The 18,412-nt window shown below is 44.3% G+C and overlaps 1 protein-coding gene across 5 annotated transcripts in view; it reads left to right on the forward strand.

Moving 5' to 3' along the window:
- The window catches only part of LOC133508062 (solute carrier family 41 member 3), a 31,813-nt gene extending 13,415 nt beyond the window's left edge, over positions 1-18,398 (forward strand). For all 5 annotated transcript variants that reach the window (XM_061833785.1, XM_061833795.1, XM_061833778.1 and 2 more), the window contains 9 exons: positions 1,065-1,172; positions 7,148-7,219; positions 7,481-7,625; positions 8,135-8,281; positions 9,229-9,373; positions 10,456-10,535; positions 10,840-10,974; positions 12,227-12,375; positions 13,085-18,398. In XM_061833785.1, the coding sequence (XP_061689769.1) occupies positions 1,065-1,172; positions 7,148-7,219; positions 7,481-7,625; positions 8,135-8,281; positions 9,229-9,373; positions 10,456-10,535; positions 10,840-10,974; positions 12,227-12,375; positions 13,085-13,255 (1,152 nt within the window). In that variant the 3' untranslated portion in view covers positions 13,256-18,398. The remainder of the gene's footprint in view (positions 1-1,064; positions 1,173-7,147; positions 7,220-7,480; positions 7,626-8,134; positions 8,282-9,228; positions 9,374-10,455; positions 10,536-10,839; positions 10,975-12,226; positions 12,376-13,084) is intronic.
- The last annotated feature ends 14 nt before the right edge of the window (positions 18,399-18,412 follow it).

Consider the following 18,412-nt stretch of genomic DNA (forward strand, 5'->3'; position numbering starts at 1 on the left):
TTTTGTAATTAGCATGTTCTAATAACTGACTGAAACCAAATTGTTACAAAAACCTGAGCAATATTTCCCATAGAAAATAATTAAAATCTAATAAATCCATTCCAGACACCACAAAATATTGGTAACAAAATATAGTTAATAGAGTTTTCATTTTACATACAAAAAAAATGTCAAGTAACTAAATGACTAATGAAATAGATGAATAAACAGAGCATCACTTTGACCTTGATGGAGGATAATGAGGAGGGTAGGAAAGGAAATGGAGAAGCAAAGGCCAAACACAAGGTATATGACCACATTTGCCAGATTGGACATGAAAGAGGGTGAGAAGGATTTATTCAGGTTGGCCAGAAAGAGTCTAAACCTCTTAAATATCTAAAAATATTCTCACATTCTTTTTTTGACTGTGCAGTGTAACTTTTCAGATATGGTTGCCAAATGTCTAAATGGAGTCTCAGAACCATAGGATCCCATTAAAGAGATGAATTAGTCAGAATTAAAAATGTTCCTTTTTTCACAATGGTGTCAGGCCTTTTTTCATATGGTTCTGATTACATAATAATTACTGAACTTTTTTCAGTAAATCATGTTTGTCCCATATAGATGTTTTCTTTTTTCACTGCACATCTTTCCTTGCCTCTTCCCTCCCTGCCTCTCCTCGGTGTAACTCCTCTCTTGGCACCTGTGCTGTTCAGTTCTGCGTGCATCTATTTAAAGACCTAAACCCCATGAACCTACCAAGTGGACTTGTAGTCAGAAAATGGGGTGGGCTCCAAACTGTATATCTTGTGCACCCAGTGAACCTGTGCTGTCACATGGTGACTAAAGACATGGAGTCAGGGAAAGTAGGCTCGTAGGTTAGTGTTGAATAAATGATGCACTTATTTAACACATCAACAAGGCAGAACGTTCATAAGAGTACATTTATCGAGATGTGCACTACAGTATATATTCTTTCCAATAAATTATAAAACAAAATATCTCTTTTTAAAATGAACATCCTGCCTTCTTGTTCATTCCCCTGAATTGACTTGACAATGTTCAATGTCCTGTGTGTTTTTCAGCACTGGGATGTGTTCAAGGTCATTACAGAGGTGTTTATCCTGGTACCTGCACTGGTTGGACTCAAAGGAAACCTGGAGATGACCCTGGCTGCTCGCCTCTCCACTGCGGTAAAATTAAATAAGAATATGAATGCATAAGTCATGTTTGCTCTTGTGACTGCAACATCAGAACCTCAAATGCAATATGTTTTTTTCCCCTGCGCTATCTTGAATTGGGCTGATGGATAGCCAATAAATAATATAATTTTGTTGTTGTTGTTGGAAGGACCGCTGTCAAAGCCAGTCATAATCAGCGTTTTATGTGGTTATCTGAACTGGATTGGGTGTCTAAAATTTGTCATTACGATTAATTATGAATCACACTGTGGAAGAATATCTCTGTTATTAGATTTTTAATTTGAATTACTATCCATCCATTTTCTTAGCCACTTATCCTCACGAGTGTCGCGGGAGTGCTGGGTCCTATCCCAGCTGTGAACAGGCAGGAGGCAGGGTACACCCTTAACCGGTTGCCAACCAATCGCAGGGCACATCAAGACAAGCAGCCGCACTCGCAATCACACCTAACCGCAATTTAGAGTGTCCGATTAATATTGTATGTTTTTGGAATGTGGGAGGAAACTGCAGTACCTGGAGAAAACCCACGCGGGAAACATGCAAACTCCACAGAGGCAGGGCTTTGATTGAATCCCGGGTCCTCAGAACTGTGAGGCCAATGCTTTCCATGTGCGTCACCTTGCTCCCCCACAATTACTAATTTCAGATTGTTTTACCATCATTATATTCTATGTACTTTTAAGTTTAAAAAAAACATCAGCATATTCTGCTGCTAATTGAACATTCAATTCAGCATTCAGCTGCAAACTCATATGCAACTTCAACATTCACTATTCAGTTGAAAATCCAATCAGCATTCAACATATGTTGTCTGGTTCAACATACAGTGGCGAATTCAACATTCAGATTCAATTTCAACTGTGTATTTTTCCCATAAATGTCACTTTCGGGGTGTGTTCCATTCTCATGACTCCTGAGTTGGCTTTCAAAGATGGCTACCCTGAGTGTCAAAAGTCAGTAGAAGCTCCTGTAATAATCCACATACCTAGTAAGTGTCATGCTCCTGGATTCCAGCCCGGGCTGGGCGTGGCCAGCTAATCAGAAGGTGCACACCTGCGCCTCATGAACACTGATTAGACCCAGTACATATAGGACCCGGGGGACGACTAATACTCTGCTAGATCGTTGCTCTTGATGACTCGTTCCCGCACTCCTGCTTTCCTGACTTCTGATCTCCGTGCACCGACCCACGCCTGTCCACTGACCACGCTCGTAAGCCCATCCGTACTGGTACTGCGGATTGTTTGGACTGTCTACCTGATCTCAGACCTCGGACCGAATAAAGGTTTCCTCTGTACTGTCTGCTGTCTCTGGAGTCGTGCATTTGGGTCCACCCTTGAGCCCCGCAGCGTGACAGAACGATCTAGCCAGAACATGGACCCAGCCGACTCTGAAGCCATTCGCCATGTGCTGCAAGTGCAGGGCAAACGCCTGGGTGAGCAAGAAGCTGCTCTCCAGGGTATGACTCACCAGATCCAGGAGCTCTGCGCCCAGCTGGAACCGTGGCTAGCCTCCCAAGCTAGCGCGGCCGCTCCTGTGCCTCCCCGTGCCGCCATCACTCCGCTCTCTCGACCAGAGCGGTTCTCAGGCGACTCCGGTAACGTCAAGCCCTTCCTGGCGCAGTGCGATCTCCACTTTGAGCTGCAAGCGTCCGCTTTTCCCACGGACCGCTCCCGGATCGCCTTCGTCATTTCCCACATGACAGCGAGGGCGGAGGCATGGGCCACCGCCGAGTGGAGCCGTAACTCTGAGACCTGCCACTCATGGGCGAGCTTCGTCTGCGCGCTCACCCAGGTGTTCCAGTACGCGGCTCCGGAACGCCAGGCGGCGTCGTCACTCATGACAATTCGCCAGGGACGTCGCCGCGTGTCCGACTACGCCATTGAGTTCCGGATTCGGGCTGCCGAGAGCCGTTGGAATGAGGAAGCCCTCCATGACGCGTTTTACGAGGGACTGTCCCCACAGATCCGTGGCCACCTCGTTGCCATGGATCTTCCGCCTTCGCTTAACTCCCTCATCGCATTGGCCCTCAAGGTGGACCAGCGCCTCACCGTGCAGAGGCAGATGGAGGGCCTGAGGGAGGAGGAGAGGGAGAGTCGCAGTCCGGTTGCTTCCGCTTCCCGGCCACCCATGTTGTCGGCTTCATCGGAATCCATGCAAGTGGAGGGGCTTGGCGGCTCAGCGGAGGAGCGCTTACGTCGGCGATGAGAGGGACGCTGTTTTTACTGCGGGCGTTTGGGACACTTGATCGCCCGCTGCCCGACTCGACCAGAGCGCTCTGACATCAGGATCTCTACTCTGGTGAGTGTGCGGTACACCGCGGCGGGGTCAGGGAGGTCCCTTCTTCACCTCACCTTGGGAACGGACTCCCGTTCATGCACTGTGACGGCTTTCATAGATTCTGGGTCGGAAGCAAACCTGATAAATCCCCGCGTGGTCGAAGAGCTGGGGGCAGCAACCTTCTCCACGCAACGGTTTCGTCACGCCTATGCCGCCAACGGCAAGTTCCTTTGTCGGGTTACACATCGCACTCAGACGCTACGTATGAGCTTTCCGGACGCTCACTCGGAGCGTATTAGCTTTCATGTCTTCAACGCACGTAGTAGCGACATCATCCTGGGCAGCCCGTGGCTCAAAGAACATAGCCCGCACATAGATTGGGCCACGGGTCAGATCAAGACATGGGGAGAGGACTGTCTCAGTCGCTGTTTCGCTGTCCGGGAAGACGGGGGTATTCAAGTCGCGCCGGTTCGGCTAACAGAACCTAGTACCGCCTCGGACCTGACCGCGGTGCCCTCCTGCTACCATGACCTACGGGAGGTCTTCTCTGAATCTAAGGCAAAGTCTCTGCCGCCACATCGGTCATACAACTGCGCGATTGAACTCCTGCCAGGCACTTCTCCTCCCAGAGGGAAACTGTTCTCGTTAACAGGACCAGAGCATCAAGCCATGAGGGACTACATCGAGGACTCGCTGGCAGCCGGACTCATTCGCCCCTCATCCTCACCAGCCGGTGAGGGGTTCTTTTTTGTAAAGAAGAAGGACTCCACGCTGCGACCCTGCGTTGACTACCGAGGACTGAACGACATCACAGTCAAGAACAAGTACCCTTTGCCGCTGATCGCTACAGCATTCGAACTCCTCCAGGGAGCCCAGATCTTCACCAAGCTCGACTTGCGCAGCGCTTACCATCTGGTGCGGATTCGGGAAGGGGATGAGTGAAAGACGGCGTTCAACACCCCCACAGGGCACTATGAGTATCTTGTGATGCCTTTTGGACTGACAAACGCCCCGGCCGTCTTTCAAAACTTCATAAACGACGTGCTTCGGGAGTTCCTGAACAGATCTGTCTTTGTATACCTGGATGACATTCTCATCTTTTCAGCAGACCTAACCTCTCACATTCAACAAGTCAGAGAGGTGCTCCGGCGTCTGCAGCAGCACCAATTGTACGTGAATTTGGATAAGTGTGAGTTCCATCAGGCATCCGTGTCCTTCCTGGGCTTCGTCCTGGCTGAGGGAGAGATACGGATGGACCCCGGGAAGGTCGACGCGGTGCTGCGGTGGCCTACCCCCACCAACAGGAGGGACGTGCAGAGGTTTTTGGGATTTGCCAATTTCTATAGGAAGTTCATAAGGAACTTCAGTTCCGTGGCCGCTCCTCTGCATTCGCTCACTTCGCCACATACCACCTTCGACTGGTCCGGGACCTGCCAGGAGGCCTTCAGCAGGCTCAAGGCAAGTTTCACTACTGCGCCCGTTCTCATTGTTCCGGACCCAGATAACCAGTTTGTGGTGGAGGTGGATCCATCGAATTCAGGAATCGGAACAGTCTTGTCGCAGAGGAGTCGCAGGGATGGAAGGATCCACCCGTGCGCGTTCCTGTCTAGGAAGTTGACCCCGGCAGAGAGGAACTACGACGTGGGAGATCGGGAACTGCTGGCGGTCAAGAGCGTGTTGGAGGAGTGGCGGCACTGGCTGGAAGGCTCGCAAGTACCGTTTGGTGTCTTCACGGACCATAAGAACCTTGAATACCTGAAGTCTGCGAAGAGGTTGAACGCCCGTCAGGCCAGGTGGGCCCTATTTTTCACCCGCTTCCGCTTTAAGGTGTCCTTCCGCCCAGGCTCCAAAAACAGCAAGCCGGATGCACTCTCGCGGATCCACGAGGGAGGGCGCACGAATTCAGACGCCGCTACGATCCTGCCAGCGGTGTGCTTCGTGTCCGGTTTCACCTGGGCGATCGAGTCGCGGGTGAAGGAGGCCCTGGGAGAGACGCCGCCACCCGCGGATTGTCCGTCGGGCAGCCTTTTCGTCATCCCATCTCTGCGGAGAGACGTCATCAACTGGGCCCATACCAACAAGACGGTCTGCCACCCGGGTATGGCGAAGACGCGTTCAGTGGTCGAAAAAAGGTTCTGGTGGCCTAACCTCAGCAAGGACGTAAGGGAGTTCGTCAACGCCTGCCCGGTGTGTGCTGCCAATAAGACTTCCCGCCTACGGCCTGTTGGTGAGTTGCGACACCTGTCCATCCCCTTTCGTCCGTGGTCACACATCGCGCTGGACTTCGTCACCGGCCTGCCGCCTTCACAAGGGAACACAGTGGTGCTGTCCGTAGTGGACCGTTTCTCCAAGATGGTCCACTTCGTGTCGCTTCCGAAGATCCCGTCGGCCAAGCAGACAGCCCAGTTGGTATTAGACGAGGTCGTCCGTTACCACGGCCTACCCCAGGACATCGTTTCGGACTGGGGTCCGCAATTCAGCGCCCGTTTCTGGAAGGAGTTCTGCAACCTCATCGGCGCTTCGGCTAGTCGGACATCGGGTCATCACCCAGAGTCTAATGGCCAGACTGAGAGGATTAACCAGGAATTAGAGACCGGTCTTCGATGTCTGGCATCCAGGGACCAGAGCACGTGGAGCCAGCACATCAAGTGGGTGGAGTATGCCCACAATTCTCTACCCTCCGCCTCAACAGGTATGGCTCCACTCCATGTCGTGCATGGCTACCCTCCGTCCCTGTTTCCTCCACTGGTCACAGACTCCGCGGTCCCGTCAGCCCTGGCCGTGGTGCGACGCTGCAAACGGACCTGGGAAGCAGCTCGGAGGACACTGCTGCGCATGAGCAGTGCCTACAAGGCCGCAGCGGACCGCAAGAGAAGGGCCGCACCAGAGCTCTGAGTAGGACAGCGAGTGTGGCTCTCCACCACAAAGATTTTTACCAGGGTTGAAAACGGAATTTGCAAAGATGGTGGAACATTGAAATCTCATAATGGCATTTTGATTCAGCCTGTAACTGTGTCCACCAGGACAAAGTTGATGTGATAAAAACATTAAAAAGATAAAGATTGAAGACAAGTCGCGAACAGTATGAATGATTATTTCAGTCGGAACGAAATGTTCTTGACAAAATTTGGAAAACGTGGTGATTCAGACAGACCAGGACAAATAGTTCTGGAAGAGAATTTCTTTTGGCAGCACTGCAGTTCTCATCCACAAATTCGTCTTTACTAATCAGAGGGCTATTTAGCTGAACCAATCACAGTCCATTTTGAAAAATATACTGTGTGTTTGTGCCAGTGCATGTGTGTGTGTTTTACTTGGTAGACAGCGCTTGGGTGGTGTGACTGATTAGAGTGTCAACCTCATAGTTCTGAGGACGCGGGTCCAAATCCCAGACCCACCTGTGTGGAGTTTGGATTTTCTCTCGGTGCCTGTGTGGGTTTTCTCTGGGCAGCAGAGGCTCTGAAGGCCCTCATGGGCTCACCACTGACTGCACACAGTATTGTTGTTTAGTGTATTATCAAATTAGTCAGGCAAGCAAGGTCTGCATGCAAAGAATCTATTTGACGATATTTACCATTTAAGTATTAATTGTGATTAGGCTATTATGTATTTTTGTCTGTCAATATCTGTAGCTCATTCAATGTATTCTATCTGAATGTCATTTTATTGTGTTGCATCATCTTTAGGCCAATACAGGACAAATGGATGACCCAAATAAACAGTGGGCCATGGTGTGCTCCAATCTTGCACTAATACAGGTAAGGTATGCCTTGATTGGTTAAAGTTAGTGAGCAATGGTATGTCAAAATGTTAGATTTTCATCAGTTTGACAACTTACAGTAAATGCAATAAACATTTGACATGTAAAATTTAAACCCAGAAATAATTTCTAGTTTGTTTTTTAATCAATTCCCTGTACCGTGAGTGTGTCAGGGATAATAGCCAATAACCGATAAATTGCTAGTATTTTAACTGTAACCGTCCTTATTAATCTTCATGTCATTGTGTACTCTCCGCAGGTTCAGGCCACTGTTGTGGGGTTCCTTGCGGCTGTTGCAGCTGTGTGTTTAGGAGCAATTTCCAGAGGGGGGGTTGACTTTAACCAGGCAGCTGTTCTGTGCGCTAGTAGCATCGTCACCGCATTTGTAGCTGCTCTCTCTTTAGGTCAGTTACCCACGGGCCCACTGTTTTGTTCCACATCACCCATCATATTCCAAGATACCAGGATGAAATAATTTGTTTAGATTCGTTTTGACTATATAATATAGTTATGTCATCAGACATGGCTAACCCTAATCTCATTACAGTACTCATTACTCCTCCTAATCCAATTTACCAATACATATTTGCTGTACTAAAGAAGACTTAAAAAAACATTCTATATATAAGGTCGGTCTGAAAATCTTGTCGCTGAGTTAAGTGGGAAGAAATTACGATGATAAAGGTAGTTGTAAAAGTACATGCTCAGTATTGGTCAGTGGGGACAGTTTCTGACCAGAGAGCGAGACGGACTGGGCAATCTGATGTGTCCAAATCTTGCTCTTTGCAATTTCTGAAAGATATTCATATTGTATTTCTCACCAAGAAGGAGTCTGAATCAATCAGTAATATAGGGATGTTTTTTCCATAATATACACTATGTTTCTGTCTCATTTCTTAACCCCCCCACACAGGCTTGTTGATGATTGGAGTGATCGTCGGGTCCAGGAAGGTAGGAATCAACCCGGATAATGTGGCCACCCCTATCGCTGCCAGTTTGGGTGATTTGATCACCCTTTCGCTGCTGGCTGGAGTTAGCAGTACCCTCTATAAACATATAGGTAAGGAAATATTGCTCCCATATAATTAGTAGCTGATTAAAGGAGTCTACCTGTAGATTTTGGATTGTATAATGTGTCCAAGTTATTCCCAAACTGTGGTGTGTGTACTTCTAGCGGGGCTCTGAGTGTGTAATGCACACAAAGTTTAATGGCACGTCATTTACTTGACAGTATTTTAATTTTCCAATGTAATTTTTCCCTCAAAATAAAAATACTAAGCATGAGCATTTGTTTTGTAAAAATGTATTTTTAACTCAATTTAAAAATATAGATTCAAACCACCTGTCAATTTGTTTTAAATTACTCCACTTCTAATTTCCACTACTGTATGTATATAATATATCAGCATTACCTGCATACTAAAATTAGAGGTCAATGTGGTGTTAAAATTCAATTTACATTTGCATATTACTGTGGGGCTGGAAAGCGTTGGCCTCACAGTTCTGTGGTCGCGGGTTCAATCCCGGACCCGCCTGTGTGGAGTTCGCATGTTCTCCCCGTGCCTGCGTGGGTTTTCTCCGGGAACTTCGGTTTCCTTCCACATCCCAAAAACATGCAACATTAATTGGACACTCTAAATTTCCCCCTAAGTGTGATTGTGAGTGTGGGTGTTTGTCTCGATGTGGCCTGCGATTGGCTGGCAAACAGTTCAGGGTGTACCCCTCCTCCTGCCCGTTGACACCTGAGATAGGCTCCAGCACTTCCCGCGACCCTTGTGAAGATAAGCGGATAAGAAGATGGCTGGATGGATGGCTATTACTATGGTTTCTGTGTCACATTTTAGCATGCCTGACTAATGACTGGCCAGTCCCTGCATATTTATGATCACTTTCAACACTTTTTCTTTTACTATTTTTACAAGGTGTACATTTTGTGTTTAGAATATCTATAAATATTGAGTAAATAACGTTTCTGGTATTTATTCACCCATTATCTTTGGTCTACAGCTACTTGGTACCTTTCTCCCTTGGTGTGTTTGGTTTTCCTGGCTGTGATCCCAATCTGGGTTGTGGTGGCCCGACAGAACCCTCAGAGCAGGGAAGTTCTCCGCTCAGGGTGGCAGCCTGTTTTAGTCGCCATGTGTATTAGCAGGTAAGTAGAACCCAAATGCACACTATTGTCAATGCATGATCATACAAATCATATCAGGTTGATAAGAGCTGAATGGCAGGTGAAGATGGGGACTTTGGCAGTCCAACCCCTGGGTAGAGAAGCTAGCTCTGGGGTCATTGAATGTCATGCCTCGAACAGAAAAGGATTCCGAGCTGGTGTGCAAGGTCGAAAACCTACCCCCCAGCATGGCATCTGGTACCACATCTCTTCATAGGGGTTGGAGTCTCTTCCACTATGGAGCAAGTTTGGGCATTTGTGCACATCTGCTGCTGTTCAACCCAGTAGCCGAGAGTGTAGTCTCCCTCTGCTTTCCGGTGTGGGGGGGACAAATCATGACTGTTGTTTGTGCCTATCCACCTAATAGCTGTTTGTACTCAACCTTTTTGGATACCTTGATTCCTGTCCAGGCGTCACGGTGGCTCACCTGGCCTCACAGTTCTGAGGTCCCAGGTTCAATCCCAGCCCTCCCTGTGTGGAGTTTGCATGGTATCCCCGTGCCTGCGTGGGTTTTCTCCAGGCACTCTGGTTTCCTCCCACATCCCAAAAACATGCAACATTGATCGGATACTCTAAATTGCCCCTAGGTGTGATTGTGAGTGCCTGTCTGTCTCTATGTGCCCCCATTATAGGGAGACTCAACTCCAACCTACGGCAGAACTTTGCCCAAGTCCCAGGGAGGCAGGGGACATTATATGCTAGCAGGCCGTGTTCCGTGCCTTGAGGTGGCTGACCAGAGGTGTTGCTGTACGGTGATCGGCGCCTGCGTTGTCTGCAAGCTTCAAACAAGTTGGTGGATGCTGGTGGTAGGGGATTCCAACAATCTGAAGAAAGATTCCTATTGGTTCTTTTTGGCCAGTGGGAGTTGGGATCTGATGGGTACCGGCAGGCCAAGCAAAATGCAGCTTTGGTGTTCATTGAAGCAGGCTTAGGAATACCTATGTAGGCCAGAAAAAAATAATGTTTTAGAGATTCCTTGTTCCGAAAATAGATTTTTGGATGTGATCTCATGTTGTTTTTTTTTGTTGTTTTTTTTAATTTCCTGACATTCTATTTATTTCCAGTTTTGGGGGTGTAATCCTGGACAAGACAGTCAGTAATTCCAATTTTGAGGGGATGGCTGTTTTTACACCTGTTATAAATGGTAAGATATGTAAGAAGAACAAGTAAAACACATATAAACATTATTGTGCTTTTTTTGTCACATTGTCTAAAGAACAGTTTAGCAGACTTCGCTCAATGAATAAATCATATAATAAAACAAAAACAGCTACAAATACACACAAAAATCATGAAATCAAACAACAAGTAGTGTACACTGATTTTCTGATATATTGTACATTTGTGCAGTTTGGCAAAAGCTTCACCACTATCCCGAACTGTTATTTAGTGATGTAAAATGCTTTATTCTGGTGTATTCTGGTGCCTGTCACTCTTGACCGGATTAGGAGTTGGAGGAAATTTAGTAGCCATCCAGGCCAGCAGACTGTCGACCTACTTGCACCTCTGGAGCATCCCGGGAGTGTTGCCCTACAAGATGAGGCAGCACTGGCCTAATCCCTGCATGACGTTCTTTTCCTCAGGTAACACCATCAACGTAATATATCAAAAAGCCATTTGGGAGCAGTTGTCTGTTTTGTTTTGTTTTTTTCTAGAAACAACAATACCTAAAGCTCCTCAGTGGCATTTTTGTGCCTTTACAGCTGAATATTTTCTGTTTACTGACGATAGCCTTTTGATTCACTGTCTCTCTTGTGTACCACTTTTATCTGCAGTAAGCAGTTCAGCCAGGGGAAAGGGTATAAAAACATGTCTGTGTGAAAAAGAAAAAAAAATAGTTGAGCTGGAAGTTATTACTCCTCAGAGGAAACTAATAGTGTATAACGAGATGGACAGCCTAAATATTATGTCTCAGTTAAATGCTAGTTGGTAAATTGGCTTCGAGGTACTCTAAGCACTGTAATACGGTCTCCTCATTCACCTCCTGGTGACGCAGCATCAGGAGCAACTCGGGGCTTAGAATCTCGCTCAAGGACACTTTGACAGGTTCACAAGGGCTGACAGACAAACCAGCAACCATCGGGTTGGGAGACGACCACTCTATCTAATCTGAGCTACGATGCCCCAGTTAAAATCCAAATTTAACAGTAGCAATATTGGGAATGTTCATCTCACCATTCGGTCATCTTTATGATGATTGTATCATCAGTCTTATATTTGGTGAATTTAAATGTAATATTTCAGAAGTCAGTATCGCAATGTTAAAATCAGACTACATAGAGCGAAACATGTTTGACTGTATGATGTGCTTAAAAAAAAAAATCCTTTTATCTTTGACCTAATCATTTGACACCAGCTCGCTGTAAAAGAACAGAGAACAGAAAAGATTTGATCACATGATCAAAAAATCGTTTAGCTCTGTGCATGCATCACATCAAACTGCCTCCTCTGATGCCAAGACTCGCACAGCATGAACAGCAGATAGCGTCATTTTCCCCTTGATTGACTTCAGGGACAGAAATTTTCCTTTTTTTGGGTCAATTACGATCACCAAATGTATTTTGAGTTTTTTATTTCTATTTTTCCGTGTTATTATTTTACTTGTTACTAATTTGTTTGGGGTTTGTTCTTTTAAATCTTAAAAGTAGACTTTTGGTTGTTATATTTATCGACTCGGGAGAAGAGTCAGACTTGGTGCAAGTGAATAAATTAATTAATTAAAAGGGGACCGGAAAATTCCTGTCAGAGGGGTCAAAGCAAGCAACTATTTTGTTCATGTTGCAGAACCAGTCGTGTTCAGTGCAGTGAGTGCGTCTCCTCTTTCAAATCACACAGGTTTGAACTCCAAGTCTGCACGGGTGCTGCTGATGCTGGTCGCACCCGGTCACCTGGTCTTCCTCTACGCAATCTCTCTCTTGCAGGGAGATGAGATAGCAATCACTTTAGCCTTTGCTGCCTCCTATTTATGTGCTGCTCTGCTCCAGGTGAAGTCACACAGCATCGTAGCCATTGTACACACTGTGAAAATGCGGTATAGCCTACTAGAAAGGCACGGTGAGACATGGTTTGTGCGTCTTGCATAAGACAGTTGAGAGGTTCTGGGTTTGAATCTCTGCTCGGCCATCACAGTAACACATAGCGTTCCTCATTTTCATTTTTTTACGTGGTCACATTAAATTCCAGTCACTGTAGATAATGAATTTATCCACCTTTTTCTTCTATCCAAAAGCAAAGTAGCATGTTACCACAACCGTCTAGACGTTCACACAGCATTACAAAATCAGATAATTACATAGATGCATGACAATTTGACAGTACCAACATTTAGCGTGACAAGAAAGTGCGTATCCTTGCTGCTTTCAATTTTCCACGAGAAATTGACAGTCAAAAAGTCCAAAAGTGAATATTTTGTTTTAAAACAATGTATACATATTTTTCATTTCATACTTTTAGTTTTCGCTGTATGCAATACTTCCTGGACTGTGTCACTCAATATGGGGAAAGTGTCGGATTCCCATTATTGCCGAATACTCTGACACGCAGTCACCATCCTGCTACGTATGTTACAGTTCAGATACTTGCGCCGGAAATGGAAAATTATCTCAGTGGAGTTTACCTATCAGTGGCCGTGACTTTTGTACCCGTATTTTTATGGTTTGTTGTTTGTTTACCTCAGTGTTCTCCTCGTTGTAGGTGGCCATCTTACTTTATGCTGCCGACCTCATCGTTCGTATGATGTGGCGACGTTCCCTGGACCCTGACAACTTCTCCATCCCATACCTGACGGCTCTGGGAGACCTGCTTGGTACCAGCTTTCTGGCCTTGTGCTACCATGTGTCAGTAGTTCGCAGTCAGTCACTCTGAATCTGCTCCTTTTATTCCCTCTGTTACTTTACATACGCAGTGAGGGAAAATATAATAAGGAGTCTGTCTCAGACTCAAACACAGATGGAAAGACTACACTGGGGAAAATACCTGCATTTACAGTACATTTATGGATCAAGGAAATGGGACCTCCCTGTATTTCAAAGTTTGGAGACGTGTTTTTTCTTACCTTCATAATCATAAATAATTTTTTCTTCACTCTTGTCTTTGACACAAAACAAGTTGGGGGTGATAGGGGTGACCTGGTCAACACTTCAGCTGAGTTTCATGTGTTTGACCACATGATGGGAGCACTTCAACTGTGAGTATGAATTCATCAAACCGCTATGAGTGAACGCTCACTATGCAGCATATCGGCTTGAGGTCAACTCATGTTGTCATCTGGAATCGCTCTTCAATGTTATTTATATTTGAGAAGATTTTAAATGAAGGGATTAATGGTGTCATTTTTTTATTGTTGTTTTTGTTTTTTTGTCAGTTCTGTTCTTAAGTGTTTGTTGCATGGAGTTTTCACTTGAGAGCACTTTGAATCCCTCACCTGTTGGGCTGACAATATTAAACCAAACTATGACAATAACACCTTTTTACGTGAATAACTCTAGAAGCAAGTGGTTTGCCTGTTTTTACTCCAATGTGATATTAGCCATCTGCCATATGCTGAAATCTGTGTTAATTTTGTCAGGCAACTACTTCAAATCCAGAAAGTAAGAACCAGTTAATGGGAGGCTAAAAATATCTAAAACGACAAATGTACTCTTATCGCTCTCACTCACAAGTCTCTAGATTTTACAGAGGGGAATTATTTTCAAAAAGAAGTAAAAAGTATTTTTTACCTCAGGGTTTGTACCACAAACTCATTCTCAAAGTGTTAATATTCTGACAAAACTTAGACACAGACATTCTCACATGAATCAACGTTATATATGACATGTTTCTTATGTAAATAGAGAAAAAATGTGCTGGCTAAGTTATAATTAAGTGTTTGTGCAGAAAGGTAAGTTACATGTTTCATAATGATACACTGGAAATACACACATCCAAACAGCCACACACACATGCCTATTTAACCCAGTTAGCTCAGCATCTGTTGACTAACTCCTTATGGATTTTTAACCTATACTTTATTTAACAAACAATGTAGCCTCTATAGTTTAAACACGTCCAAGTCTTAAATCCATTATTTTTTACTAGATATTTGACCAGTAAAACACAGAAAATACATATTAAAAATGTAAAACAATAATCCAAAAAACACATGTCTCTGTACATCTTCCAAGAATCTACTGCATTCTGTATTGACAAGAGGCCAAGAAATGTACAGTTTCCAGTGCAAAAATACAGGAAAAAAAATCTGATTGCATACTGTACGGCAGAACGGTGGTTAGTGGTTAGTGGTTTGTGCCCTGCAATTGACCCCTCCGTACAGGGCACTTAACCATGCCTCCTGAAGTGACGTCACGCCACGTGCGCTGACGTCAAACAAACAATTGGGAAAAATATCGGCGCAGCAAGAAAGGAATAGAGCGAAACTGTCCGATTTACCGGCTGATTTCTCACTCGCATTCTTAGCTAACAGTGAAATATCGTTGAAAAGCAGACAGCAGGGTTCAAGTATTTCAGCGAGGGGTATTTCAATGGTATTTACATGCATATCGACGGAGAAACCATTGATATTAGCTCGAGATCTTTCCAGAGTCAGAGGAAGACCAAGAAGCCACATAATATATTAAATTATAACCCAAAGACGAATTCGTCATTGACAGTTTCCTATTTTCATGTTACATATCACACTTGTGTGCAGAATCTGTATATGAATCTGTATAGCCGTTTGTGAACCACCGTATGAAGGAAAAGAAGGCGAGGCTTGATTTACGAGTTGTTTCTCTCGTTTTCTTTGTGTAACGTCACACTCTCCCCTCAATAATTATTCTTGAATTAGTGCCGAACCTACGCAAGTCCCGACCGAGTACGACCATCACTACTTTTGTGTCCTCAAACATCCTTCCTTCAGTCTTGGTGTCTCGGTGCACGTCGAAAGCTTTTAGGACTGCTAGTCTGGTTTAGCCTAGCTCACCGCCGAACAGACACACGTTTGTGCAGTCAGATCATCGCAAAATATCGCTCAACACAGATCAAATGTGACAATCATTCACGCGTAGCTATATTATGCAAGCGAAGAACTGCTAATTCATTTATATGAGATATGTATTGAAAATCAAATATAGGGCATACCTTTGTGCTAACACAGTCCAGTTTACCCTCGCCGCGTAGCCGCGAACAAAGCAACACGTTTGTGCAGTCAAGATCATCGCAAAATATCGATCAACACAGATCAAGTGTGTCAATCATTCACACGTAGCTACATTATGCCAGCGAAGAACTGCTAATTCATTTAAGTGAGACATGTATTGAAAATCAAATATAGGACTTACCTTCGTGCAAACATATCTGTTCCGGTTGATGGATTCAGTTGATCATGCGGTCTTCCTCAAAGTTTTTTCCATCAAAGACATTTTTCGTACTGGGTCTTCGGTTTTGGAAAGGGTACGAATTGAACTCCACCAAGTAGCCTTTCAGGATACCTGTCGTCACTATTATAAAGTCCGTGACTACACCTCTTAACCATATCTATTGTTAAAGAACCCAAATACGCGATAAAACGCCAACAGAAGCTATACTGGACCATCCAGCCTGCGTTGTCTGAGATTTGAGTCCGAGATTATGCAGATCTCTGGCCTCTGATTGGTCAGTGACTCGGATTGCGCAGCATCCACGAAGGGGTCAATTGGCTGGTAATCAGTGGAGTGTGTACCCCGCCTCTCGCCCGAAGAGAGCTGGGAGAGCCTCCGGCACGCCCGCGACCCTGGTAAGAATAAGCGGTACAGAAAATGGATGGTCGCTAGCCAATCGCAGGACACATATAGACAACATTTCAGGCACATTTACAGCTATGGACAATTTAGAATCTTCTATTAATATACCATTTTGAGATGTGTGATGAAAAGAGAGTACCTCGAGAAAACCCACGCAGTCATAGGGGAAATGTGCAAGCTCCATGCAAACAAGGCTGTATTTGACCCCGAGACCCCAGAAGTGTGAGACAGATGTGGTAAATAGTCAAAGTGCCATCCACAACCATGTGAATGTCAAATACGTTACCGTTTTTCCTCAAATAGGTGCCTCCACTTTGTGAGACACGCATCAATTAACTGAGTGTCGTACACAACAATGTATGAGTAACCAATAAATGAATACCTTAGGAGTTTGCAGTGTTCAAGGTAGTCAAGATGTCAATGTACAGGTACCTCACTTCCCTCTGCACCCCCTTGCATCTCTGCCCAAAGACAGAGAGATGTGTGTGTGCGTGTGTGTATATATATATATATATATATATATATATATATATATACAGTCTTAACATGACAAAATGTGCTGTTTTTGTAGCAAACTCCATATTTATTTCAAAATAGAACTATTTTTCTATATTCACCGTAATATTAAGTAGGTTTTTACCTTAATTATTTGACATATCACTATCTATTTCTGAAATCTGAAAATACATCTTAATGATAATGCATTGTATAAAACCTTCCTCTAAATAAACACCTTACTTCTAATAGACACCTGGTACTCTGCAGTTTAAACACTGCTTGCCACGATTTGAGGAAAGACTCTTTTTATTTCTTTGGCAGTGTGTAATTATTGTACCACTGTATATGCTCGTAAACATGCCCACGTGTATTTAACGTATGGCATTAAGGTCTTTTTATTACAAATTTTACAGTACTTCGTCACCTTAGCATACACATCTGTTGTGTTTACTCACACAAGAATGTGTATAATCAAAATCTGATTGTAACATTGGTGGTATTTGTGGGTTTTTGTGTTTATATTTGAATAAAACCAAACCATTAATTGAAATAATTTTGGCACGGCGTCTTGTGGAAACTGCAGGATTGGACCTTTTTTTTCCACCAATTTCAAGCGCTAGATCATGACTATAACAGGAAAAACACAATTTGATTCCTGGGAGCAGTTTACAAATAAAAGTTAAAAGACATCTAAAGTAACATGCATATATTTGCTGATCTGAACGAATTCTTTCACAACATTCTAATCAATTGATCCAGAGTTAAACCCTATCGAGCATGCATAAACCTGCACCAGCAAATGCACTCTCAACAACAACAACAACAAAATTGAAATAAATAAATCAGTAACCTAAAGAGGCTGATCCACATGTCCAATATGTGGAAATAAGTTCAGAAATGAGGATAAGCAGAAGGGAAGAGAAGTGAATATTAATATCTAGTCTCACAGTTGACTTTTGGGGGGGAGGTTGGGGATAAGTAATTGGACTCATTGTTGTAATACCCTTGAAGGAGAGTGTATTTCTTTTTTTCACATTTTGAAAATACTGATAGCTGTGATTTTGGGAGGTCTGATCTGAAATACCAGGACACTCTTTTGCGGTAAGTGTAATCGCAAACCCTCAACTAAAATCAAACTGTTTTCATTTAGATTTCAATACTGAGATTAGGAAGGTGCTTAGAGGGCTACGAATAATTTTCATCGTAGTGTTTTATCCACTGAACTCTGTAATTGATCCTGCGTCCACACTATTTTATTTACTGTACTGTAATCTTTATGGGGAATAATACCGCTGTGGCCCAATATGTAAATCCATCTGTGCATTTTCTATAGTTTATCATCATTAAGGAGTAGCTTGTGTGCTGGAATCTGTATTACTTTCAGTAAAATTCAACTTTATCACCAAGGATATTTACACCTGCATCTATTTTGCAAAACTAACTTGACTATGTTATAAATGATTATTTGCCCTCATGATTGTTTATTATGTTTATATTAGTATTTATTGTTACCAATTAGGGTCACCTTTGAGCCTCATTAGAATAACGTGTGAAGTTTAATGTTGTTTTGCATACCCTTTTTGTATGTTTGCCTTGGGGCACCTTACTGTGGTATCACTTTTGGTCATGCTCGTTTAATGTTCACCTTGCAGGCTGGGAAACATTGTTCATAGCTTTACTGTAGCTCTGACCGAAAGTTTCTCTTCTGCACAGTCACTTCCTGTTTTTGTGTGTGTGTGTGTGTGTGTGTGTGTGTGGTGTGTGT

The sequence above is a fragment of the Syngnathoides biaculeatus genome, chromosome 2, assembly GCF_019802595.1.
Source record: "Syngnathoides biaculeatus isolate LvHL_M chromosome 2, ASM1980259v1, whole genome shotgun sequence".
Taxonomy (NCBI): domain Eukaryota; kingdom Metazoa; phylum Chordata; class Actinopteri; order Syngnathiformes; family Syngnathidae; genus Syngnathoides; species Syngnathoides biaculeatus.